General features: G+C 50.1%; 10 protein-coding genes across 10 annotated transcripts; 6 read left to right on the forward strand and 4 right to left on the reverse strand.

Moving 5' to 3' along the window:
- Positions 1-365: 365 nt before the first annotated feature.
- Positions 366-2422, reverse strand: LTR84_012284 (uncharacterized protein; the record flags this gene model as incomplete). Its single annotated transcript, XM_064855808.1, has 2 exons — positions 366-2297; positions 2345-2422. 2 exons carry the CDS (start codon positions 2420-2422, stop codon positions 366-368), a joined length of 2010 nt encoding a protein of 669 aa, XP_064708468.1.
- Positions 2423-4373: 1951 nt separating this feature from the next.
- LTR84_012285 (uncharacterized protein) lies at positions 4374-9776 on the forward strand (the record flags this gene model as incomplete). Its single annotated transcript, XM_064855809.1, has 5 exons — positions 4374-4517; positions 4567-5313; positions 5368-5604; positions 5658-5975; positions 6030-9776. The coding sequence occupies 5 exons, from the start codon at positions 4374-4376 to the stop codon at positions 9774-9776; spliced, it is 5193 nt and encodes a 1730-aa protein (XP_064708469.1).
- A 323-nt stretch (positions 9777-10099) lies between these two features.
- Positions 10100-11059, reverse strand: LTR84_012286 (uncharacterized protein; the record flags this gene model as incomplete). Its single annotated transcript, XM_064855810.1, has 1 exon — positions 10100-11059. One exon carries the CDS (start codon positions 11057-11059, stop codon positions 10100-10102), a length of 960 nt encoding a protein of 319 aa, XP_064708470.1.
- A 1104-nt stretch (positions 11060-12163) lies between these two features.
- LTR84_012287 (uncharacterized protein) lies at positions 12164-12724 on the forward strand (the record flags this gene model as incomplete). The annotated part of the gene is made up of 2 exons (XM_064855811.1): positions 12164-12265; positions 12326-12724. The coding sequence occupies 2 exons, from the start codon at positions 12164-12166 to the stop codon at positions 12722-12724; spliced, it is 501 nt and encodes a 166-aa protein (XP_064708471.1).
- A 667-nt stretch (positions 12725-13391) lies between these two features.
- Positions 13392-14567, forward strand: LTR84_012288 (uncharacterized protein; the record flags this gene model as incomplete). Its single annotated transcript, XM_064855812.1, has 4 exons — positions 13392-13548; positions 13600-13626; positions 13689-14227; positions 14289-14567. The coding sequence occupies 4 exons, from the start codon at positions 13392-13394 to the stop codon at positions 14565-14567; spliced, it is 1002 nt and encodes a 333-aa protein (XP_064708472.1).
- Positions 14568-14600: 33 nt separating this feature from the next.
- LTR84_012289 (uncharacterized protein) lies at positions 14601-16480 on the reverse strand (the record flags this gene model as incomplete). The annotated part of the gene is made up of 5 exons (XM_064855813.1): positions 14601-15397; positions 15452-15545; positions 15594-16251; positions 16332-16341; positions 16405-16480. 5 exons carry the CDS (start codon positions 16478-16480, stop codon positions 14601-14603), a joined length of 1635 nt encoding a protein of 544 aa, XP_064708473.1.
- Positions 16481-17074: 594 nt separating this feature from the next.
- Positions 17075-19210, forward strand: LTR84_012290 (uncharacterized protein; the record flags this gene model as incomplete). Its single annotated transcript, XM_064855814.1, has 10 exons — positions 17075-17175; positions 17226-17488; positions 17542-17592; positions 17662-17970; positions 18027-18215; positions 18265-18351; positions 18409-18631; positions 18684-18785; positions 18839-19003; positions 19060-19210. 10 exons carry the CDS (start codon positions 17075-17077, stop codon positions 19208-19210), a joined length of 1641 nt encoding a protein of 546 aa, XP_064708474.1.
- A 426-nt stretch (positions 19211-19636) lies between these two features.
- LTR84_012291 (uncharacterized protein) lies at positions 19637-20614 on the reverse strand (the record flags this gene model as incomplete). The annotated part of the gene is made up of 3 exons (XM_064855815.1): positions 19637-19708; positions 19762-20111; positions 20170-20614. 3 exons carry the CDS (start codon positions 20612-20614, stop codon positions 19637-19639), a joined length of 867 nt encoding a protein of 288 aa, XP_064708475.1.
- A 546-nt stretch (positions 20615-21160) lies between these two features.
- LTR84_012292 (uncharacterized protein) lies at positions 21161-22567 on the forward strand (the record flags this gene model as incomplete). The annotated part of the gene is made up of 3 exons (XM_064855816.1): positions 21161-21359; positions 21416-21833; positions 21886-22567. The coding sequence occupies 3 exons, from the start codon at positions 21161-21163 to the stop codon at positions 22565-22567; spliced, it is 1299 nt and encodes a 432-aa protein (XP_064708476.1).
- Positions 22568-23064: 497 nt separating this feature from the next.
- Positions 23065-24138, forward strand: LTR84_012293 (uncharacterized protein; the record flags this gene model as incomplete). The annotated part of the gene is made up of 2 exons (XM_064855817.1): positions 23065-23345; positions 23397-24138. The coding sequence occupies 2 exons, from the start codon at positions 23065-23067 to the stop codon at positions 24136-24138; spliced, it is 1023 nt and encodes a 340-aa protein (XP_064708477.1).
- Positions 24139-25274: the final 1136 nt, after the last annotated feature.

Raw genomic sequence — 25274 nt, forward strand, 5'->3', positions numbered from 1 at the left:
CCGTAACGCTCAGTTGCCACAGCAAGCAGTCGATTGCTTTAGGAGGCCCCGCCCCGACGGGCACTAAATAACCGCTAGTAGCGAGCTTTCATACTCAGGATGGGGGCGAGGGGGGGAAATGTAATAAGTTCCGGAGAAGGAAGGGAGTGTTTTCTCGTGCGGATCGGCGTTCATGCGTATCCCCCAAATCTGAAGGGCTCTCATTTTGCTACATAGCTATTTAGTCGCCGGCATATGGCTCCTCTCTGGGGTATCACAGCCTTGTACGGCAGCGTGTTGCACGCCGATTTCCCAGATCAATTTGAGCTCTGGCTTGTTTCGCCGCAATTGAGAAAAAGACGCAGCGAGCATCGCCAATGGATCAACTAACTCCACAGCCACCATCTAGCACCCCTCTTGCCAACGACATCGCCATCAGCCGCCGGGCTGGTCAAGCTGTACTCCCACTGCAGCTTGCCGTCGATGAACAGGGAATACTTCAGCATGCTTTTTTTCTTGTGCACCTCGCCCATTAGCGGCGTGATGTCGATGAGCCCGACTTTGCTGTTCCCGTCCGGTAGGTACTTGATCGCGACGTCTTCCTCGTCGATCTGCTTGAACGTGCGAAACGGGAGGTAGAACATGCTCAGCGGCCCGACGGAGAATTCGTGTGGGCCGGAGGATTCCGTGCGGTCGTAAACTGTTGTTGTTTGGGTCGTGGTGGAGTGGGTTAAAATGAGGGGACTCTGTTGTTCTTGGGGGGCCTTGATCTTGTTTCTTTTGTCTAGGGATGGAAGGGCAGTTGAGGAAAAGTCAGCGATCGGTGGTGGGAAGCGGATGGCCGCGAATTCGTGGCGGTCGCCTGAGAGGATCACAACTCGCACGCCGAGTTCGCGCTCGGCTTTGTGCATTGCGGCTAGGATCTTGGAGCGTTCTTGGAGAAACCCGCCCCATGTGTCAGGAGTACCGAAGCGCCAGTTCTTGGTGAACGGGACTGATGAGGCTATGATCTTCCAATACACGTGTGGTGGCTCCGGGCTGGAGAGATAGTGAAGTAAGGACTCCAGTTGGACGGGGCCAAGCATGGAATGGTTGGTCACTGGTACTTCAGGAACAGGTTCTTCCAGACCACGGGACAAGCCGAAGAAGGACTTCGACTTCAATGGGGTTGGTTCTGGGTCCGTCCGATATCGTCTTGTGTCGAGCATGAAAAATGATGCTGGCCCATTAGTGAACTGAAAGTAGGTTGTGTTTGTCTCTGGACCGCTGGCTGAGCCTTTTGGCAATGGTGGATTCACTGAGACGTGGTATTGGATGAACGGATCTGATGCTGCTGGAAAAGGGTCCGTATCATTTCCACCTGACCAGTCGTTTGCAATTTCGTGATCATCAAGGGTGTGCAACCAAGGGATGGTGCTCAGTCCGGGCAATGACCACGAAGGTGAAGCATACACACGTCGATATTCGGATCGATAATGCCTAAGCGAGGAAGATAGACGAAGTGGAACGTCCACGTAAATGAAATCGCCCAAAAAGAGCATGAAGCTTGGTGGAGATGGCAGAGTCTGAATGACCTTGGATAGATATTGGAAACCGTGGATGGTGAGTGCATGAGCCCTTGCCTTGTACGGAAAATTTGCTTTGATGCAAGACGAGGTCAGGAATGTTAGGCTCTTCGCGGCTTCGGAGTAAGATGCTGCAGTGGTAGTGAAAGTGCCTGACAAATCATTCGATAATGAATAAATGTACTTCTTCGATGGCTGGAGTCCGGTGAACGTGATGGGATAGGTGAAATCGGTGTCGTCTCCGAGGTAGTAGATTGTGTCTGTTGTCGTCCAGGTAGCCTTGTCGGCTGGCGAAATATAGACATAGATAGGCAATTGAGCTGCATTGGGCTCCCTGATCAAGACTTTGGCCGAGGTGGAATCCACATATCCAAGTCGGCTGAAGGTGAGATCTGTTGAAGGATATAACAACGGGCCTCGAAATACGAGGTCCAGTGTGAAAAGGGCCAGTAAGATATTCACACCAATCGTGAAATAACTCCATTGTGGATCTTTCCATTTCGGAATTCCAAAGACGAAAATCTTGAAAAACGACTTCTCATCTTCGTAGAATGCGGGCTCTGCATGGTCCTCGGGGTCTTCAGTCTCTATCACTGCTTCATCCTCTGGTTGGGGGTGCGGGAAGAGTCTCGGAAATGCTTCATGTAGAGTTGGACGGTGTCTACCGAAAGCCTCGGGATTGCTACCAAATATGCAGATGAGGTAGATCAGGATAGACGAAATGATGATCGGAGGGAAATGATGGCCCGGGATCTGAGATTAGTTAGCATAACCTCACGCCCACATGCAAAGCCACTTACCCATCTCAAGAATGCATAGGCCGAGAGCCTCGCGATGGTGGAGCTGACGCCCACGATATGCTGGGTTGTCGATGACATGGTGAATTTGCACGGAAAGAGTACTCACTGCCAGAGCAGTGAGCTATATATCCTGGTTACATCCCTACCAAAAGTTGGCTACAGCAAGCTGGAAGGTGAAGGTGATTGGAGTTGCAGTGTGATGCGGCGAACAAACATGGCAAACGTCACAAACTACCAAAAATGACGTAGCGCGAAGGCGAGGCAGCCTAGGCAGCCTTCTCACCTGATTTACAGCCTTGTGGACTATTCTTATTCATTGCTATCGGTCGTCAGTGACAAGTCGTGTTATGCAATTGTAGACCTTGTGCTGAGACTGAATGAGAATGCACTGTTTGATAGCAACATGGCCTGCGGACTCGCAGGCTAGGTAGTTCCCTAAGCTTTTTTTGCTTCTCCGGGCATGATTCATCGGCGATCATAAAATGTCAACATGGACATTCAGATTAAGTGGCAATATATGCGACAGTTGTACTGACCCTCTCCGCGGTTCTGGGCATCGAGGCCGGCGTCACACAAAAATTACAGGTATCTAGCACGTTACACCCAGGCGCGGCGTAGTTTGGGGCCCCTGGGGCCAGGCTTGGGGGCTAGGGAAGCCCCGGGAGTTGCTCTCGGCCGTCCGTGCGCACTCCGGGCTGAGGCTCGAGGGTCTTTCTAGGCGGAGTTCCGCCCTGGAATTCGTGGGTACTGGGGCGGCCCTCCTATTCATATGCAATTCACAAAGCAGTTGACAACCCAATGAGGAGTTGGACAATGTTACTACTACTCGTACTCCATTGAACCACTCGTACGCTTGGCTTATAAAACCAGCTTCCACGCAAACGAAGAAGCAGTGCGTTGGGTCTAAGTCGTCCTTTTGGTGGCCGCGTTTTGGGGAAGATTCCACGTCGGCCTCATGCTTCCGTCAGCCGAGAGGCAAAGGCTTGATACCGACAAATTACTAGGTAGGTTAGAACTTCCATGAACCTCAACGCCACGAGAAATGCTGAATAACTGGTAAGGAGTAACCGGTAGTTACGCCAATCATAGCAACACTCTCCCTATTGTTTTCATCACACCATAAAAGGAGTCATGTTCTAAAACGCGCGTTTAATGCGGGCGACAAGGGGCTATTACAACCTCTCACACCTTGGCGGGTCTGATACACGTCTCCTAGCCGCATCTAGCCACGAGGCTTAATGTGACTGGTCGTCACGCCGCCGAGCTCGTTCGACCCCCGATCTTCCCCATCTAAATATTCCTTGGGTGAAAGCGATGCGCCTGATCGGCTTCGTTCAAGCACGATCTCGACCGTTTTTTCCTACCGTTGTCACTTTTGGGTTTAGAGACCGTGCGGAAAACACGGAGGACCTCCGGTTGTACTTCCCCGTCATTGTGGTTCGTTTCCTCAGCTTCTCTTTGCACTGGCTCAAGGATCCCTCTGTCTCTGTGGATCGTTCGGTAGCCCCTTCAGAGGGCGATTGAATTCCTTGTACCCACCTCCTCATCGTCTTGGCCGCAGCCTTGTGTTAGAGATTGTCCTGTCTTGAGCCTGGGCACATGCTTGGCCAACGCTTCTGCGTCCAAGTTTGTCCAGTACAACCTCAATGTCGGGTTATGATCGCACCCTGGCCTCCACTTAGAGCAAACTATCACGTAACGAGTGGCCAGGGTTGGACGATGTCCAACGCTCAACTTCTCCCAGATCGTATTTCATGATGGGGACCTGTTGTGGACTAAGGGGTACCAATATATAGGTTTGTGTCGATACTCATGAGAAATGGCCTTCTCCAAAGTCGGTCGATATTCACAAATTGAACTTTTCCCCTCTCATTTCTGTTCGTTGGAGCTGGGCTCTTTTGCTGGGGTGCTGGTACACTTGAGGCCTTTGATCCTGCATTACCTTTTGATTCTCTAGATTTTGATACCCAATTTGCATTAATCTCGATTGTCTAGCGTTACGTTTTTAAAGAAGAATCGAATTATCAAGATGTCGGAAAGATCTTGCCCAGTCAGTGGACACAAGGGTGGACCTCACTCAACATGTGCTGCTGGTGGTCAGAGAACTGGGCCTCGAGGCTGTGCTTTCGCCGCATACCAAATGTCATCCCAGTCTCACTATTCACCTTCTGGTGTACGTGCATCACAAAACCCTCTATATGACCTTGAGCTAATTGAGAAAGACACCGTTAGATGGCAAGACAGTGGACGACTTGGTAGACCAAGAAAGAAAAACCATTACAGAGCTACTCATCCCCGAACCCCCTCCCCGGTCTGTAACAAATGGACTCGCCAATGCCGACCATCTAAACCCTCGAGACCTTGATGTACTGGCTTCTGCCCTTGGAGCCCCTGCTCGACAAGTACTCAATCGAGCTATGGAGTTGGGTCCTCGGACTGGTTGGCGAGATGGATATCTATCAAGCACTCATGGCTTCTGTCCTCCAGATCCATCCGCGGCACCAGCCGCACTTGCAATATCTCCAGGAAGGGTGTGGTCAGATCTCTGCGAACGCATGCCTGCGGTTGTTGCCCGAGGGAAAATGCGTGAATCAATCCTTCAATTGCCAATGGTGTTCGGTACGCCAGACGTGATTCCCGATGCCGCTTTGTGGGCTGCAACAGTCTGCCTCGGCATACTCGCCAGTGTTTATCGTTATGAAGAGATGAACGATGGCCATGAAGGCATCAGTGTTTCTGCTCCACCAGAAACCTTTCGAAACATTGCGGGTGAAGCCGACGAAGAAGAGGAGACAAAAGCAATCCCAAGGAACATAGCGATTCCATTACGGCAGATATGCACACGAATGGGCCGTATCTTACCCCATTTGACCCAGTATGACGTGTCTGTCTACAACTTCAAGCTTCGTGATCCAACGAGCATCAACCCTTATGTTGCCCGCTGTGAGAACATGGATCTCAGATGGCCGGTCAGTTGTGCTCGAGTCTACGCTATGCTGCCGGGTAGCTGACCTTGTTAACAGGTTTTCAATGATCGAGGGGAAGCAATGTTCTTATTGTGCATGGCCGAGACACATGGCTGTTTTGTGAATGGTGTCGAGACCATGACTCGATGTCAAGAAAGAGTCATGCTAAGGGATAAGGAAGGGCTCCTTCGAGAGCTCATCAAGCTTAAGACGATTGTCGACAGATTCGCCCACGTCTTCCACAAAATCAGTGTCAATCCCCATTCTGGAGAAAACTTTGCCAACCCCGTAGAGGTAAGATGAAGACGAAATAGCGGGAGAGTGATTCGACTAACAAGTCCATGTAGTGGGGCCAACGATATGCCAAATTCTCTGCACCGCTCTCCAAGCGAGTGCCTGCATTGTCTGGACTCGCATTACCGGTGTTCCTACTCATGGACGCTTTCATTGGACGGACTAAATATGATACATTCTTGGGTAAGGAGGCCTTGCATCTTCGCGCTTGGTTGCCTCTCAACATTCGAGCTTTCATTGCCTCAATTGAGTATCACTACCAAGTCCCGGCATTTGTCAAAGAATCTGGTGATCCCAGATTGATGGGGGTTATGGAGGGTATCTTAGAAGCTTATATCTCAGAAAAAGGCTGGATGGGAACACATCGGCAAGTATTCTTTTCCAATCTCACATATCAATGGGACTAACTGTCTCTCAGGTACAAGGTATACGGCTTTCTTGAAGTTGTTGCCAAAACGGGCAGGAGTGAGACGAACGGGAATGCAGGTTCTGGTGACAGTGCTGGGCGTCCCTGGGAAGAGGTTCACAAGAGCCTTTCTGACTCCATGAGAGAACGACTCGAACCGTTCCGCGGCAAGATTAATCTGCAGCCCCAAGAACTTCGAGGAACTTTCGAAGAGTGCAGGTTCAAAGCACGCATCCTCTCCCGCTCGTCAATTGACAACGACCCAGCTCGATTGACTGGCATGGTAACCTTTGGTCTCGAAGATACTGGAATCACATTTCAACCAGGTGACCGCCTTGCGGTCATGCCTATGAACAGCTGGACAGAAGTCAACAAGGTCACAGCGGCCCTGGGCCTGGATGAGTTTCTCCAGAAAACTGTACCAGTGGCACACACGCCAGACTGGCATCGATTTTCCAAGCATATCAAAGCTGTCAACAAATCGGATGGAGAAGCCATCGTGACGGTTCAGGATGTTCTCCGACGAGGCCATCTTGCACCTCTCACTAAGGACCTCATCATGGCCTTCCATATCGCGCTCCGTGCCTCATCATCAACTCTGGTGAAGTTGCTGAGCTCTGAAATGTGGCCTGTGCAGGGTACCATCGGAGATGTTCTTCAACTTGCCGTATCTGAAGTTTCTCCAGCGCTATGGGACAAGGCTTTTGATCTCAATGACTTGTCATGGTTACCCAAGTTGATTCCCGTCGAAACTCCACGGACATACAGTATCTCCAACTATTCAAATGAGTTACTGCCAAGTACAGTCGATCTGACTGTTGCAAGAAGTGAATACAAAGTGGCAAAGGTCTTGGATATGGGATCATCTTCGAACCAACGATACGGTGTTAGTAGCGGTTGCCTCAATCCTGATCCAGCATATTCGGAAGAAATGTTCGACGATGAGGAATATCTCATTGGTGTCTGCCGTCCACTCAATTTTGAGCTCCCCGCGACAATGTCAGGACCTATTGCAATGTTTGCTGGTGGTTCAGGCATTGCACCGTTCCGTTCTTTTTGGCAGTCTCGCGCGCAGACCAGCGTTGGAAGAAATATACTATTCCTCGGAGTTCAATCACGCGATCGCTTCTCCTACGAGCATGAACTCCGTGACTTTGTCCGCAATGGCCAAATGGAGTTGCACACGGCATTTTCTAGGGACACCAATGGCTTAGTCTATGACCCTATGTCAAGAGATCTGATCGAAAAGCAGATGAGTCCCCGATATCTCGACACTACGATTATCGAGCAAGGACGCACTGTTTGTGACATTGTCGTCTCGAAAAGCCAAGGAGGTCTTGGAGGTCATTTATACATTTGCGGATCACTTGCAATGTATGAAACCATCATGTCAGGAATTCGCCAAGCGATCTACCAGAATTGGGCTTCCACCAAAGAAACAGCAGACAGCTTGGTCGCAAAGGCTTTTGCTGAAAGACGATTTATGCTTGACATCTTCATGACTCCAAAGCCTGTGAGCTATTCAACGCCCCGGATACCAATTTCCAAATTATCTCTGAACACTGGGCATCGCAAAGGATCTCGAATGTGGATCGGTGTTCACGGTAGTGTCTATGATATCACGGATTTTCTGCCCATGCACCCCGGTGGCACTTTGATCGCCCAAGCGAGTGGCGGCCTCGATGCTTCAAAGACGTTTGATGATGTTGCACATACTTCGAACCCTGAGGTTACGAGCTTGTTGTCCAAGTACTTTATTGGCCACTTGGCATCGAAGCCAGAGTTCCGTTCAAATGAGATCAGCGGCCTCTACGATCTTTGGTATCAATATCTCCGCAATTGCGTTGAAAGCCTCACCACTTTGTACTTCGAGGTCAACTACATCCAGCAGGATGCCCGGACGTGGTTCCAAGGCGACTTGTTCAATATGGGCGGCGTTCGAAAGTTCTATCAGTTTCAGTCCAGACTGATGCAAAATGGTTTCTCAACACTATTTGGAGCTAAACTCCAGGAATTGTATCTCAAATTGACCTTTGCGTTGGTCAGCTCCGGTACACCTGAGACTCGCGTCTCCGATGTCATTGGCACCATCACTCGAGCGCAGGCATCTTCCGATTCTGCAACAGCAGCAAACGAGATTGCACAAATTGGCCAATTCGTGTGCAACAGTCAGAATGCTCAATTCCAAGAAAATGGTATCCTAAGATACTCCCAGGCTGTGACCGAGTTGGACGTCCGGTTTCTCGAGGAGATTCGCGAAGACATCTGCCTTGGGATGGACGCATTCACTGTTGTCGAGACTATGGACTCCGGTTCAGGCCATGATAAACAGCGTCTGGTCAGCATTAGCAGTTATCTACTTTCGGTTCTTGAGCGTGTGGCGCAGCGCCTCGAAACTTTTTACTCAAGACTTGCAAGAGAATCTATCTACCGACCTGAGATCGAGAAGAATCCTGCTAGGACCAGATGGAACGTCCTCAGGCGCAAGATCAGAGACGGTTCATTCTTCATCCTAAGCCAGGGAACGGCATTTACTGGTTTAAAAGCTGGTGACAAACCATTCCGAGCAACGAGACATGTGGATCAAGACATTCTCTTTGCCCAAGTTGTCTCACAAGCCAAGAACACACTTGATGGTCATGCTCAGTCGACACTGGCTGCATCAGCAAGGTCCGAAGCTGATGCAAGCAGAGGCAGACGTACCCTTGCTCACTCACACACGGCAAGGGCTGTGCCAAACTCGAAAGGACCATCATCATACGAAGTTCATGAAGCACATAGCGCTCTTCATTCTATGTCAAAATTCATGAGCTCCAATGTGCAGTCGATCAAACGACTCAGTCAATTGCCATCAAACCTCAGCTATGCACATATCATGGCAGCATATGGTACCCATGGAACTCGTGATCAACGCCCTGTCCCACCAATCCCGGACACAGATGAGAGGTCTTTAAAGGCCGCGCTGCATCACCGCAGAGATGATTCCCTTGCTACTCGACACATACTCACGAACTCCTCTACAAGTACGCGGTCGCATTCGAGAACCAGAAGTCCAGCAGCGGCAGATAGTGGCCGACGACTCGTTCGACGTGGAACTAATGGCTCAATATCAAGCGTCAGTGGTCTGCCAATGAATCCAGCTCCAAGCGCTCAAAGCCACATGTCGTTTGTGGGAAGACCCGGTTTGCTGTCACGTTCTCCCTCAATTACGTCCAACTCGGCGATGCCCTTGCCGCTGGAACTCGCAAATCGATCACGATCTCAGTCCCGAACGCGATCAGATTCAGACACGAGAAACCGTCGGCAAATTGGTGGAGGAGCCGCGTCTGAATCTGGTCTGAATGGGCCTGGGCCAGTCGTGCAATCATTAGCACGACGGAAGACATCTGCTTCTTCACCCAGAAAACAAGCGGTAGCTCAGCCGCCCACTTCATTCAGTCCAACGGCACAGGCGTTGCTTGCACAGGACTCCCTTAGTTCTACAGAAATGGCCTCAGTCCATATGAATGACCAGCTGTTGATCAAAATGCAACAGCAAAACGACATGCTTGTGAGAGCTCAGACAAAACCGAGCTCACCATCCTCATCTAGATCTGGTGAAGGCGCAGATCATGGACTTCGTGCGTTGAGGCTTGCCCCCGCTCCGATTCTTAATGGCAGGCAGCCAGATAGCACTTACTCGAGTGGTGCAGACTCGTATGCACCTGCGGCTGCTGCACCCATGAACCGATTCCGCATCCCTCTGCTGCCTTTGGATGTCAGGTGATGGAGGATGGTGTCATGACCAGATTGCTTTTCCGGTACCTTTCTATGGCACTAATAATACCAGATTGTATGTGAAATAAGGAACTAGCAGTACGTAAACTAGATAGCGTTGGAGTTGGGGCAATAGGCAGGGTCCATCAATGAAACTTACATCTTTTTCGAAGGCTTACTCAAGATCTGGAACTGAGGTTCAGCAACCAGTTTTTATAACACAGTCTCATGAGTGCGCGTGAGACGACTTGTTCACAGAATACCTCAAAATTTCGTGGAGGATTGTCCTGTTGTGAGGTTCTATGTCGTAGCTCATTCACATCTCTAGCCGATCTATCTAACGTTGATGTTGGCCAAGCTTCTTCCCATCCGCACGATCAAAGCTGCATCTCTAAGTTTCTTCATACCAAGACACAGAGACATGCAAAAAGGCCACATCCAACAGTTCTCCTCTTGTGGCAGCGCATCCCAATATTCCCAGCCCATGACACCTCCAAAATGTGGATACTTCTCCACCAGAAGACTCATGACCGCCGCAGTGAGTTCGAGCGGAACGTACCCACTCCCTCCATGCTTGGGATGCGTGAGCATGCCTGCAACCACTTTCTGTGCAGGCCATCCATTGCGGATGATCTCGTCGTAGGCGTCCGTGTTGTGCAATCCGCCCCAGCCATTGTAGAACTGTGCATTGTACCACGCAATACTGCTGCCTCTGGCCTCTTCCAGTAGGCGGTAATCAAAGCCTGAGAGGTGCCGCCGTCCAGCCATTAGGGCAGTAGCTACTGGTGCCAGGGTGATGATAAAGTCGTTTCCAAAGTCCGCTCTGAGCCTATCGATGAGGTGAATAATGCCCACGAGAGACGTCTCCTCCTCCACATCCAGATCGAGCCCGTCGAGACTGTACCTCCGGATCATATCTCGCAACGGAGCATAGTACGCCTCGAAGCGAGCTATCGGCACATCAGTGCGTGACTCGCTGTAGTCAAGTCGCGCGAATGACCCCTTGGCTGCACCTCCTAGCATACCAAGGACTTTAATCCCTGAGTCCTGGAGCACAAGTACTTCGTCCCACAGTTGCGTGTACTTCTCATGCTCTGGTGAATCGTCGTTCAAAGTGAGGTTATTAGGGTCCCAATTCACGTGAATGGCTGCCAAGATGACATGGGTGATCCCCGATGGATGTTCGATCAAAGGGAGCAGTGAGATGTATTCATTGTTATGATGATATGTCTGGAAGTAACAAACGATCCTGGGGTTCCATGACGGCACTGGGTTCGGAGGAACTGGTGGCATGCTGCCATCAATACCCGAGATGGACAATGGGATGTATGAATAAGAAGCGAAATAGCATGAATGAGGTTCTCCACGGCGAACTGGTGACAATGCCAAGCAGTACTTTTCCTGCTCGTATACTCCACCGAAGCGATTTTGACCCTTTATCATTCATGAATCGTCGGACGACCTTGTGAAGTTGATCTCTCGATCTCAGAACAAGCCGCTTAGCTTAGCCACCAACCATCCTGGTTGTGTGTGTGTCAAGACACTACAACAAGAACATTATCCTCAGGTTCATTGACCCTGTCTTTTAGCGCTCCAGAGCAGAACAACAGCCTGCTTTTTGGGGCTATCAATCGCCAGCGATTGAACGTAGCCGGACGCTGGTCGTCAACGGGTGAGTTGACCCTTTTTGGACACCGATCTTGCCCTTTCCATTGCACAAATTCCAATAAGATGGCCCTTTGATGGATATGCACACCACCAACCTCCGATCTGCTGGGTGAGGACGCTGTCGTCGACACATGAGTCGATCACTGCTGGCAACCGATCTCATGTACGAGAACGCTGTTGTCGATAAGTGACTCAGAGCGTTGCCACGCCGATCTTGCCTATTCAAATGATCAAATCTGAAGATGACAGCTCACAGGTTGATTGGAACATTCATCTCGATCTCATGTCTGAGGACGCTGTCGTCTACAAGTGAGCCAAAAGCCTGTGAATACTGACCTTTGCTGAATGTTTGCACATCAACAAGGAAAGATCACTCTCAGATCGAGGCAAATGATTTCCCCGAATTAACACTTACGAACGTTGTGATATCAAAATGCAGTTCAAGGGACACAAGGCTGACATACCAGGGAGCTAGATCGGCGCGCCTCAATCGACCTGGGGGACGGGGCGCACCATGTCGCCCCTCTAGTTCATTCTCTAGAATGCCCTGAGGGCTTTTTAGTGTCTCGGCGACGCGAGTCGTTGATCTTTTGTCGGTAAGTCACCTCTACTCGTCTCACTTCTCCACGCAAATAGTATTTAAGTCCTCACGACACTCCTCACAATCACAATCCTGCAGCCCACAGGCAGGCCCAGATCGATCAATAACATTCAAATCTACCAGACAATATGCCGCCCAAACAAGTGGCCAACGGCAATAATTCGTCTTCGGACGAGAAGGCAAGCGTGTGGCTTGCAGATGCGTTGCGCTTGACCGGCGATGAGGTCATGGTAAGTCTTTGGTAGTACCTACATATCTCTACGCGACTTTACTAATCATGTCGTCTACAGCTGGACGTGGCTGCCATCGCGGCAGCGAGGGGCATACAAGTGTCGGCGGTGGTGAAGCAGGTCAGCCGCCTACGGGAGAAACTCCCGGGTCTTGTGATCAAGACCAACAGCCGTGGAGCGTCGGCAGTGGTGCCCGCTGCTCCCGGTGGAGGAAGGGGTGGCAAGGCTGGCAAGAAGCCAGCTGTTGCTCGCGATCGTGGTGCTCCTGCAGCGGAGACTCAGGAGGAGGAAGATGACGACGATGACGGCGAGGAAGTGGAGGAGGGGAAAGATGAGGAAGATGATGGTGATGATGATCATGACGACGACGACGACGACGACGAAGACGAAGAAGAAGACGAAGCCATGGACGTTGACGAGGACGAGGCTGTGGCCAGTGAGGACGCAGCTCGTGCCTAGGTCATAAGCAAGAACCTCAAGACGGACAAACCATTATGGAACCGACTCGAGAATGACAATCGCTTGAGAGACCGAGACTGCCTCCACTCTGAGCGCACGTCAACAAAGGCGGAACCAAAAACTGGAATACCAATATCACAATTACTGCGAAGTTAAAGCAGTAATGCCTGGAGAGACATCATACCACAGACCACAAGTCTACGAAAGCTCTCTTGTAATCGAGGTATTCACCACCCCATGCAAATCTTACGTCCTTAATATTGTTCCCACTTCGTAATGCTCATTCCCGTCTGGCGGTAAGCCGGTGGATGATCTCCAACCGTCGGTATTGCCGCTTTCGGTGAAAGCGATAGAATAGCCGACCATCCCAGATTTCTGCCCCAGGATAGTCTCCATCTCACCCCATTCGATGATGGAGGCTCCGGTTTTCGATTGGGGCTTGCAAATGCCGCTCAGCCCTTGACATGGCGATTGGATCGCTCCGTTGTGAAGTCGTGATAGCCGGGGCCATGCCAACTGCTACAAAGAGCAATCGTGCGGGAAAAGGTTTTAGTCTTTGTTTTGTTGAATTTGCATATTCTCACATCATTTGATCATACACTCGTTACTGATTACTATTAACATTCGAAAAAAATACATCAACCCATTTGATTCAGAGAAATTCACAATGGGCTCACTCGCACCCCGCCAGCCGGCTCGAGCATTTCCACCAGGGATCCACGTCCCATCGCTAACGTGGTTCAAAGACGATGATGCCCAGACGATTGACTGGTCTCTACAGGAAAGCCACGTGAAATTTCTAATCGAGGCTGGTCTGCACGGCAGTAAGTGCCAGCATCAGATTTATGAGAAATGTCTGCTAACATGACATCTAGTCGTGATTGCTGGCACCAACGGTGAAGGTAAGAAACCGCTACATGTACCGGTATTAGGAGAGTAGCCTAGCTGACGTTCTACGCACCAGCTGCGGCACTGTCCAGCGAGGAGAAATACGAACTTGTGCGCCGAACACGTCAAATCGCCAGTTCACTTGGAAAGCCCGATTTACCGGTGACGGTGGGCTGCAACGGCGGCTGCACTCGCGCCGTGATCAAAGATACGGTTGCGGCAGCGGCAGCCGGAGCGGATTTTGCCCTGACGCTCGTCCCCAGCTACTTCCACTTTGCGCTGGACGACGCCGCCATCAATGAGTTTTTCCTGGAGGTCGCCGATAAGTCGCCCGTTCCGATAGTGATCTACAACTTCCCGGGCGTCGTGAGTGGGCTGGACGTCAACAGTGAGATGCTGGATGTGCTGGGCCAGCATCCGAATATCGTCGGTGTGAAGTTGACTTGCGGTGGGATTGCGAAGGTCGCCAGGGTAAGTGCCAAGTTCGGCGCCTTTCAGGACGAGTCCGAGACGGGCGAGTTCAGGGCGTTGGCTGGTCAGAGTGATTGGCTCGTGCCGGCTCTTGATGTGGGAGGTTCTGGTTGTATCACTGGTTTGGCGAATCTTTTCCCCAAGGTGAGATATGTTCTCGGAGGATATCGTGGTGGTGTTCAGGTTGCTCACAATTTCTCTCTAGGCTTGTTTGGAGATGTATGAGCTTTGGCTGGCAGGGAAGAGTAAGGAGGCCAACAAGCTTCAAATCGAGGTTTCGAAAACCGAGATCGGGTTTGGGAGGGCTGGAATCAATGGCACGAAATGGATTGTTGCCCATCTGAGAGGTTACTCAGAAGGCTCGTCGCACTGCAGAAGACCATATCCAAAGTTCAGAGACGACAAGAAGAAAGCATGGTTGCTGGAAAAGATGACACCGTGCACCGCTATTGAGAATACGTTGTTGAAAAGAGTTGGCTCATAGCCAGGGCATCCAGGTAGATTAGTCTCTATGTAGTTATACGATGGCAAAGCACGAATCAAAAGTGGCATGCATGACGGTTCTGATATCCGCCCTTTGTCCGAGTTCATCCTGCCTCTTCCAGACACTTTGAAGGACATCAGCAGTAAGGCCCGCATTGCTGATAGACTTGGAGATACCACGAATGGTAGTTAAGATCCACGTCCGCTCTTCATGGTTTTCCTCCTCGGAGCCCCACATCAATAACGGCCACAGCATGTTGACAGGCAACGAATCGTCGGGCCGTTGAGTCTCCAGCATATCACGAGCCGTCTTTCTGATCATGGTCATCGCGTTGAGCACCTCCACCGTCCGTGGTAGATGGCGATAGGCTACTCGGTGGAGGTGGATGAATGTCGCATGATGGTTCGCCAGCGCCAATCGTGAAATCATCGTGATACGCTCCGCCAGACTCTCCGCCAATAACGGAGCCTCAAGCTTGCCATTGATCGCGAGATCCATAAAGGGGTGCCTGTGTCGGTACAGCTTCTGATTGTCCAATTGGATCTTGGCCGCAATGGCCATCACCTCTGTCTCGTCCGACACGGTGCCACGACTCCTGTGCCACAGATCAATCTTACTGATCCTGCCCATGAATGACTGGGTTTTCTGGAAGAATCTGAGTGGTGGCTGAGAGAGCAAGTCAAAAAGAATGGCTTCTGCGTCTCTCTCGACCGGTGACATGCTCCGGCTGGTTTCTTGGCTCTCATCCTCTTCCCGAAGGAATAAGCCCTCTCCGCCCGCAGACACCGCTCGTGCATCAAGTAATCGGATCCATATCACGATTCTCTTCTCTGAGAAAATCATCAGCTAGTCACATGGGACATCGAGAGTTGAGATGGAATTACCTGCAAAGTCCCAGTTATCTTGTTCTGATTTCGAAACGATCATGAAAGCTTTTCGAAGGTTGACATGCGCAAAATCTGTTCGGTTCGCCACGAGCTGGGCTTTTGGTTAGCAAGATGCCGTCATAGATCAAGTTACACCCACATCGATGTAGCTGAGAAGGAATAGCGATGCCAGGACGTGTTGCACTCGGGCACCCATCACCTCAACCTCGCCATTGTGCTCAACCAGCGACTTGGTGATTTCCTCTTGGCATTGAGCATAATAGGAACTGAAGTCTGACTCAAGCCGATCACTTTGACGTTGCGTTTGCAATGAAGAGAATGCTAGAATTGCTTGGTGGACCATTTGAGATGTCGAAGCCATATTTACCAGATGGTTTCTCATAAAACTCCATCTCGGTGGCGTCTCGATCGGTGCGAGTATCGGTGGTGCATCGGACTGTTTAAAGTGGTCCATCAACTGGCCGGCATCTGGCAGATGCGGCGTCTTTGCAAGAGCGCTGGATACCAGAAGCCTAGAGTCCAAGTCGAGGATGTTTGGTACACCAGTCGGATTCCGAGTGCCAAGGGAAAAGTCTACTCCCGATGGTGAAGTTGGATCATCCCAGAGGAAACTCGCGTAGTCAAAAAGGTCGGCCGGCCCCATGTTACCAGCAGGTAGCAACGGAGAATTTGAAACCGTCAAGGTTGGGATCTCATCCAATGTGTCCATACCAGAGCCCGTCGACTGTGTTGAGCTAGAAGCATGGTCATTATTGGTCGGGCTTGTGAAGTTGTCGATGTTTGATCGAGGTGTGGAGCTGGATGTTGTACTCCAGATGCAGTCGAGACGTAGACGAAGACAGTGACTGCATTGTGGCCGTTGCTGGTTACAACGTACTCGCCGTCGTCTATTTAGATGTCGTTAGGCCTGGACATTCAGGGATTCATCCGCGGTGCTGATACTCACCTACAAGTTAGACACCCGTTCTTGCTTCTTTCAGTCCTACGTGACTTGTTGGGGTCTTTCTGATGCCAAGCGGTGTACATTCCCAGTGCTGTAGAGATGCCGTAATGCTCCAGCAAGTGACTTAGATATCAAGTTTCATACCCGTTAGCATCATCCATATCACAGTCACAAACAACATGTATGCTTGACACGAGAGACTGTGGCGCACGTTAGTGATAGTTCCACTAAACCAGCAGAATGATTAGCCTGGATGAGAAATCCTGGTTACCTCGCGACAGGGAGGTAGGATGCTCATTGCTCCATCATCTGAAAAATCAATTACCGACAAAAACCAAAGGTCGGCTCGCGTGATGATGGAGAAGATCTGTCCACGTGTGGGGATTCACCCGGCTCATGCCCGTTAGGCCCTGTCAGGTGTCTGCCTCTGCACCCCGCAGGATCCTCTGACCATTCGCTTGGTGAGAACCCCGAGGCGAGGTGAAGCTAGCCAGCATTCTGTCGCTATATCCATTTCTGGCATTGGCGACAGGCAATTTCAGCCATGGGGTCCATCCAATACCACGTTTCTATAAAAGTCGTTACATTTCCCCATATGTAGCTGATGGAACCAAATATTCCCCAGATATCTCCAGTTTTCATTTGGGTATTCGAGGTATTGTCAAAGTTCGTCAAAAATGGGTGGTTTTCGTGCTGTTGAAGATCGGCCAACCCCGAAAGAGGTGTACAATTCTCGATTATACTTCGAGGCCAGCGTGATCGCATTTGGTGCTTTACTGTGAGTACTACCAGTCGATGATAATTCATGGCACTCACTGACACACACAGCTTCGGATATGACTCCGCCTTCATTGGAACAACAATCGCCCGGAAAAGCTTTGTGGCAGACTTCCATGTAGAAAAAGCCCATGCCAAAAGTATATCAAGCAACATCACATCGGCTTTCCAGGCTGGTGCATTCTTCGGCGCTCTTTTCTGTCTTCCCGTGACAGAAAAAGTGGGACGAAAATGGGCTCTGCAGCTGAACGTCTTGGTGTTCATTATCGGCGCCGTGATAATGACTGCTGCTCAAGGCCAGCTTTCTTATATCTGTAGGTAAAAATCAACTCGAGGTGACGATTGAAATACTGACAAAGTGTCGCAGACGCTGGAAGAGTACTGACTGGGCTTGGTTGTGGAGCCATTACTGCTACAGGTAAGTGTTGAGCATCCCATGCTCCAGAACCCAGTCAAACAATGTCCGTCGGTGACTAACATTTCTCAGTCCCATCGTACATCGCCGAATTGTCTATCTCTTCAATTAGAGGTATTCTTACCGGTTTGTTCGAGGTCACCTACCAAGTCGGATCGCTGATCGGCTTCTGGATCAATTATGGAATCAATAATCATATGTCTGTCACGAGTTCAGCAAGCTGGCGAGTCCCCATGGCAGTGCAATTGATCCCTGCAGTGCCCCTCTTCGTCTGTGGATTCCTGCTCCATGAGAGTCCGCTATGGTTGATGCGAAAGGGTAAAGTCGAACAGGCTCATAAAGCTCTGGAGGAGTTGAGAAAGATTCCAGCCGATCATCCATGTGAGTTACCTACTAGTAGTCTCAAGCTACCATCTTTGCTGACATCTTACACACAGACATCAAGGAAGAGCTGGCCACGATTCAAGAGAGACTTGACGACGAGGCTGCCATCACCTCAAAGTATGGCAGCGGGCTTTGGGGCTACTTCCGTGGTGCATTGCATGAGTTCTCGAAGAAGGGCATGCGCAACCGTGTCGGGCTCGTCTTTTGTGCATTCGCACTTCAAAACCTCTCAGGAGCTGCTGGTATATGGATCCCCCCACCTTTGCACAATAAATACTGACAATTACACAGCGATCAACTATTACTCGCCCACCCTGTTTGGATCTCTCGGTGTAACAGATGTTGCATTGTATACTGGAATCTACGGATTGGTGAAAGGTAGGTTAATGTAACTTTCTGCAAGCTCCAGATGCAAAGACTTACGGGTTGGTGCAGCTGTTGCTTCAATCATTTACTACGTGGCCCTCATCGACATGGTCGGTCGACGACGACCAGTTATAATCTCTTCCATCGCTTGTTCGCTCTGCTTGTGGTTCGTTGGAGCCTACGTCAAAGTCGGACATCCTGCCACCATCTTGGCCGCTGGCGGTGAGCTTTCTCCCTCGACTGCAGCCGGAGGCCGGGCCGCTATCACGATGATCATGATATATTCAGTTTTGTAAGGATTGAATCTATCATATCGTTGATATACTTGCTAACTTCGGCAACAGTTGGTCTTTTGGCCTGAACGGTATTCCATGGATTGTTTCGGCCGAAATCTTCCCCGGCGCATTGCGCAACATCACCGGCACATATGCTGCACTCGTACAATGGTATGTGCTCCCATCCGGTTCTTGAAAACGCAGAAGGTGTAACAGCTTGATAGGGCGGTTCAATTTATCATCACCAAAGCTCTGCCATATATCTTTGCCTCATTCGGCTTTGGTACTTGGTTCTTCTTCGCCTGCTGGATGTTGACTGCCAGTTGTTGGGCCTTCTTTTTCCTTCCAGAGACGAAGGGAGTCACTATTGATCAGATGGATATCATCTTGTACGTCTTCACGCCTGGCCTTGAGCAGGAAAGACGGATTGCTAACAATTTGACAGTGGTTACAATCACGATACTAAGTACAGGATTCCACGAACGAAAATGACAAGAGATATGGTTCCCACCGTGCACAACCAAGCTCCTACATACAAAACATCTGCAATTGAGCACACTGAAGAGGTCACCAAAGACATTGAAGCTGGTCGTTAGACGAGCTCAATGATGTCCGTGGAGGATTGTTGATGGGTTTAGGACTGCAACGTTGATGCAGTCTGCTAACAAGCGGCTCACTTGCCCAAGCTGGTCTGTCGAGATTGGAGTTTCAGTTCGAGCTGGCAGATTAACTGGCACTTGAAGCTCCCTCACAGTGTCTCCTTTAGATGTGAGCGTCGAAATATCACCTCCAGGTTCCTCAAAAGCCCCGGGCGATTGTAGTCCAATCTAAGCATATAATCAAGCATGGCTCAAGTGCAGTGTCACAATAAATAAAATTCTGAGTTCACATTGTCCTGAATACTTGAAACATCGTGTGGATGAAACAAAAGCATTCGCTCGGAGAGAGATCGAAAAGCGCGATGCCCGGAACGCCGTGCCATGCAGCCACATCGCACTGTGTAACAAAGGCACATTACTGGCCTAGACCTTTTTCTTCTGTGAAGCCTTGGCCATCTCCTTCTTGAAAGGCATGATACTTTCCACCAGCATATCCTTGAGATCTCGTTAGTAGTGACACATCAACCTCAAGGCCTCAAGATACTTACGCGCAGCGAACGGGGGAAGAGCCACCACGAGAATCGAGCCATTCCAGCACCTCCGCCAACCCAAGTGATCCCACTGACACCACTTTCGACTTCGTGGTACACTTTCTGGGCGTATTCGTTCGTGGTGATGCCACTGCTCTGGAGTCTGCCGTCGTAAATGCCGTAAATGAATTCACGGATGTCCCAATACTGAGAAGACTTGGGGAGTTCGACCATTGTTTTGTTGACGAAGGCATTCGTCTTGACACCCATTGTGGCGAGCGCGATGACTCGAACTCCGAGCGGCTCGAGCTCAATGCGCCAGGTGTCGCTGGCGGTCGCGAGTGCTGCTTTGGATGCGTTGTACATGCCTGGTAGAAGCGTGAAATCGTGAGTGAATGGCCAGGTGGACATAATTGGGAGACATACTCATCAGAGGCATCGGCACCACTGCATTGACTGATGTGTTGTTCACAATAGTCCCTCTCGCTTTGATCAAAAGTGGAGCAAACGCCTGTATCATGGCGACCGGGGCCCAGAAGTTGAGGTCGAACATTTGTTTTGCTTTCTCGATGGGGACATCCAAGCCTGGTAGAATGAGGTTGCCGCCGCTGTTGTTGAGCAGGATATCGAGTTTGCCTCCAGTTTGAGTCGTGACGCGCTCGACTGCAGAGGTTATGGATTCGGCACGTAGGACGTCCAGTGTTAGGAGCGTAACATGCGAGGATTTGGTTAGAGTAGGCGAGGCTTTGGAGGGGTTTCTTAAGCCGGCGAAGACATGGTAACCTTTCTCCAGGAATACCTCAGCCAGTCCACCGCCGATACCTCCGACGGTACAGCCCGTTATCAAGATAGTTTTGCGTGCAACCGCCATTGCTGCCGGTAGGATTTGAAGATAGATAAATAGACCAGGCCGGGGAGAGACAGTGAGCACGGTATTCTCCCCATCTTATACCTTTGCCTGACGGGCATTATCTTGGTTATCTCCATCGTAGTTGTACTTGAGGAGGAGGTCATTGTGGAATACTCGAGGCAGAACCCCTGCAAATAGTCGCACGCTTTTCCTAAATGGGGAAACAAAGGATGTCTTGGCAAATCGGGTCGATCTTTCACCGATTGATCAGGGCCCTCAGACAACGTTTTCTGAGAGAATTCAGGCACCGACATGATGACACCTATAACATGCAATTCCAGTAGGCTTGCTGAGCGAGCCCAAGTGGACTGTTCAGTTTCGACTGCCTTCACTTTAGATCTCACTTAGCCCAGTGTAGAATACACTGTTTCGAAGGCCAAGCCTTGTAACAACCACAGCCGATGATTTCCGGACGTCTTCAGTCCGTCAGCCAGAATGCTTTTCATCGTGTCGTCAAATGTCGAAAAAGTCGACCAAGTAACTAGGAAGCTAATCCGGAGCCATGTGATGCAAGGTCGGAAGCAGAATAGGGGTCGTTCGAAAGACCGGACCATTCGCAAACCCAGGGAGATAGCCGCGTTCAAGCTACTGGACATGATCAAAAATGGCATGCCATTATTGCCCGCTCGAATCGGCAGTGATTTATCCTGTTTCGTCGATTTCCAGGACGAATTAGAGCCACAAGTGCTTGCGAACATGATCAGATGTTGGTAGATTTCGATCTGGGACTCGTTCCTTTACTGATTTGGCTGCGCCCTCTAGTCTCGGAAATCGCTATGAAGGTCATCTTCCCTCTTCTAGTGGCGATTGGCTTCCAAGCAAATGCTTCGGGGACACTGTATCCCATGGCTACAGATACCGCTGCTCTTCACATCACGGCCTATGCCGTGGAAGGATTTGTGGAAAAGGTATTGCGAGATCAAGATACTCCAAAGACCTCAATGATGGTTCATTTCCAGAAAGGAGTCGGTCTGCTCCGGAAGCGACTTCTAGAAGGCGATGAAGCAATTAAGGTCTCGGACTCTACCATTAGTATAGTATTGAAACTGGCCAGTATTGCCCACTTCGACAGAGATCAGAAGTCATCCAGAGTGCACATGGATGGACTTCGCAAAATGGTCAACCTGAGGGGCGGTCTAAATGCCATAGAGGACGAACGACTGTTGAGAGAGTTGGTAAGGTAAGTATCCAGGCGGATAAGATATCCATGGGTCGTTACTAAATGTCCACAGAATCGACCTGAGTGTCGCACTGCTTAATGATTCGGATCCTGTGTTTTTCCGACCACCGGCAGAACTGGTGCCTGACTACCCGGAGCGGCTCCTTCCCAAAGGCGATGACAAGCTGCAATTCCAAGACAACATCCATTTGGTTGGGATCATTGACGAGGAGCTATCGATGAGTTGGAAAGTGATGAGGAGATTCTGCTTGTTAGTCAACCTAGGCACGCAGACGCATGGTCGAATCGACCCAGACATCATTCGAGGAACAATGGCGGCAGTGACCTATCGCCTTCTTCATATGAGATTCTGCACCACTTCAGTCGACGAAATGATCAGACTTGGCCTTCTAGCCTTTTCTCAACATGTTTTTCTGCAGTGGCATGAGATGAGGACACCCTACTATGAGTCCGCTGCTGCTTACCGAGCTTGTCTGGTCAAGGGCACATTCGAAAAGGAGATCTCGTCTCAACTATCTATTTGGCTGTTGATGGTTGGAGCCGTCTCGCTCTTTGAGCTTTCCAATGAAACATGGTTAGGGCAATCACTACAGGAGCATGCTAGGAGCTGTGAAATGAAAACGTGGAAAGAGATGCAAGAGGTGCTCAAGTCTTTCATGTGGATGCCGCTGCTTGACGAGGTTCGTGGGATGCATGTATTTGAATCTATTTACTCGCATGATAACAAGACATGAATCAGCGAGTGTGGTGCTTTTGTGTCAATGAGCAAGTACTGTTGCACAAGGAAGGGTGTATCTAAGTAAATGGTGCATGTTGTGCACAATAGTGGTTCCAGCAACAGCCTGATCACATGATATCGTGACGCCAAGCCTTGATCGCGCTCACGTCAACAAAGGCTGCGACGAGTCTGCAAACGACCGTCTTCATACATCTCAACCTCGTTCGACCACCTTGGCCACGGCCACAACGATAGTCACCAACGGCGAAGCAACCGCACATTTCGGCTTATTCATGAGCCTGCATTGAGTTGCGATAGGTACGTATATCCCGAGTGAATTTAACAGGTAAGAAACCATCCCAAACCACTCAATCTTGCGCTTGCTCCATCTAACCCATAAAGTCCAGCACTTCACACCCCAAGACTTGCCTGATCGAGTCAACGCTCTCTCGTCTCCTTTCGAGCCCATATCAAAAGGGCTTTCAGTAAACACGACAGTCAAATCCAGACACAATGTCGTCCACAAAGAGCCAAGTGGTCCAGACGACCGAGTCTGTGGTATTGACCTCTACGGACAGAAGACCACTCGATCCTTCTAGACCCAAGACACCGGTTCTCCGCAAAGACCACACGACACCCAGTCCTTCTCCCGGCACTTTCAGACATCCTAGAATGACAGAGATTGTGCGCCGACAAGCTGCTACGACTCTCACGCCTGAACGAGTCAGGATAGCAGTATGGAATATGGCCATCCTGGCCTTGAGCCTTGTCTTGAGCTACCCTATCCATGCATGGTATGTATGAATGTGCTATCCTTGTCAACTGTCTGCTAAGGGTCTTGCCAGCATCGATCTTGGTGTTGCTCTTTGCTTCTCAAAGAATTCTGGTTGGTCTTCAGGATCACTCACATTCCTTCGCGTCCTGCTGCAACTCTTCCGTGGCCTTCTTCTCCTCAATGCCATTTTGGCTCTGCGGCCTGCTCTCCCATATATAGCGAAAACAGACAATTGCGAAGATATTCCCTTGACACCCACCCAGCGAGCTTTGCTCGGCCTTCCCCCGTCTACAAAGGCTACCCCGGCATCAGCAGGGTCCAATACCGGCTACATAACTCCTCCAAAGTATCGACGTGTATCGGGTTCGATGTTTTCGGGTCCAACCAGTGGCGGTGCAACAACTGGTCGTAGGAGTGCGTCGGCCAACTATTCCGATTCACCGCTGTCTATATCTCGAAATAAGCCAGGATTCTCACCAACACCAGAGTCAAATCGACGTACCTCTGATTCCCCTTTTGCTCCGTCACCAGTTGCCAGTCCTCTTTTTCACAAGGCAACGAATCAAGCCTCGCAACAGTTTTCCGATCTTGATTTCAGCGCCAGCACACAATCCTTCGGATTGAGCACGGGAACAGGCCTTGCTAGATCCCAGAGTCTGCGCGAGCGTTCAAAGAAAACCAGTTTCGGACCGGCGTCGCCCACACCTGGAGCTGGCAGTCCCCAGATGGTGCCTGGGGTGAACTACAAATGGCTTTATGCCAAGGGACGAACGCTACCCAAGAGCGAATCCTTTGGCTCGTTTGGTCTCTGAAGTGCTGCCAGGTTTGGTGTATTATTGCACATATTCGGATTTGCATGGGTTCATCTTTTGCTTTCTCATAGCGAGGTGTTTGAGCGTATGGGTTTGCATTATTTAATACCAGGCGAATGTTTCTATCACGACCACATCACAATAAATGAACTTGTGGCGTCTACTCGCTTCTACATATGCCATCAACACACAACTTTATTCCGATGCAGGAAGGCTTTGTCCACACAAACATTGACCTGATGACCTCAGAGAACGCAGAAAGGTGGATGGGATATCATTTACGTCTGAACCACCACAATATGAGCGGTTGGACATGTATCCTACAAGCCGCCCAGGACTTGGATACTCTATCGAACGCCTTGGAATACTTCGAATACAAAGGATCCAATGGATCAGAGAGAATGGGGTGCCCTGCATTGAGTTTTGCAAGTCTCGCTTTCTGCAACCAAGCCGCCTTGCACCGAAGGCTTGCGGGGTGGTGTGAAGCTGTTCATGTCGGGATGCTCGTTCGGCATCGGGCCGAATTAGCTAATTCCTATGCCTCTCTGCTAGTTTAACCAACGAATCCTTGAAGACTTCAATGGTTAGTGAGTTAAGTGTGCTGTCTTCGATCAGGCCATCACGCTTGGTTATTAACCCGAGCTGTTCTCAGATCAGGGCTTTGCTTTTTAAGGCGATCAAATTCAATGGGTGACAAACCTTGGTTAGGGAAGATTCTAGTACAAAACTGTTCATACGATTCACAGCAGTGATCTCCCAAAGGATCACTTGTAAGGTTAGCTATAGACCAATTAAAGAAATTCCCAGGCCATCCATTACAATCTATCTAGACGATCTTTTCAATGTAATGGGGTAAAGGCACTTGAACTGGAGAAAAGCTTGATCCACACAAAGCCGCCCCCCCCCCCACCCCAAACGACCCCGGACAATTACGGAGAAAATAGGCGCCATCGGCCCCGGCATACCTGCCCCAATGGCAACCCCAAAGGATGACGGACAGGTGCCGATTTACGAACAGCCCGAGTGTTATTAATAAATTAATAACTGTGGATGAGACTACGAGTACGAGTAAATCGTGGTGTGCGGGGATCTGTTATCACGAGCGACTCGGACTATTGAGTAACATTAAACTTCCC

The sequence above is a fragment of the Exophiala bonariae genome (assembly GCF_035927105.1).
Source record: "Exophiala bonariae strain CCFEE 5792 chromosome Unknown scaffold_7, whole genome shotgun sequence".
NCBI classification, from domain to species: Eukaryota; Fungi; Ascomycota; class Eurotiomycetes; order Chaetothyriales; family Herpotrichiellaceae; genus Exophiala; species Exophiala bonariae.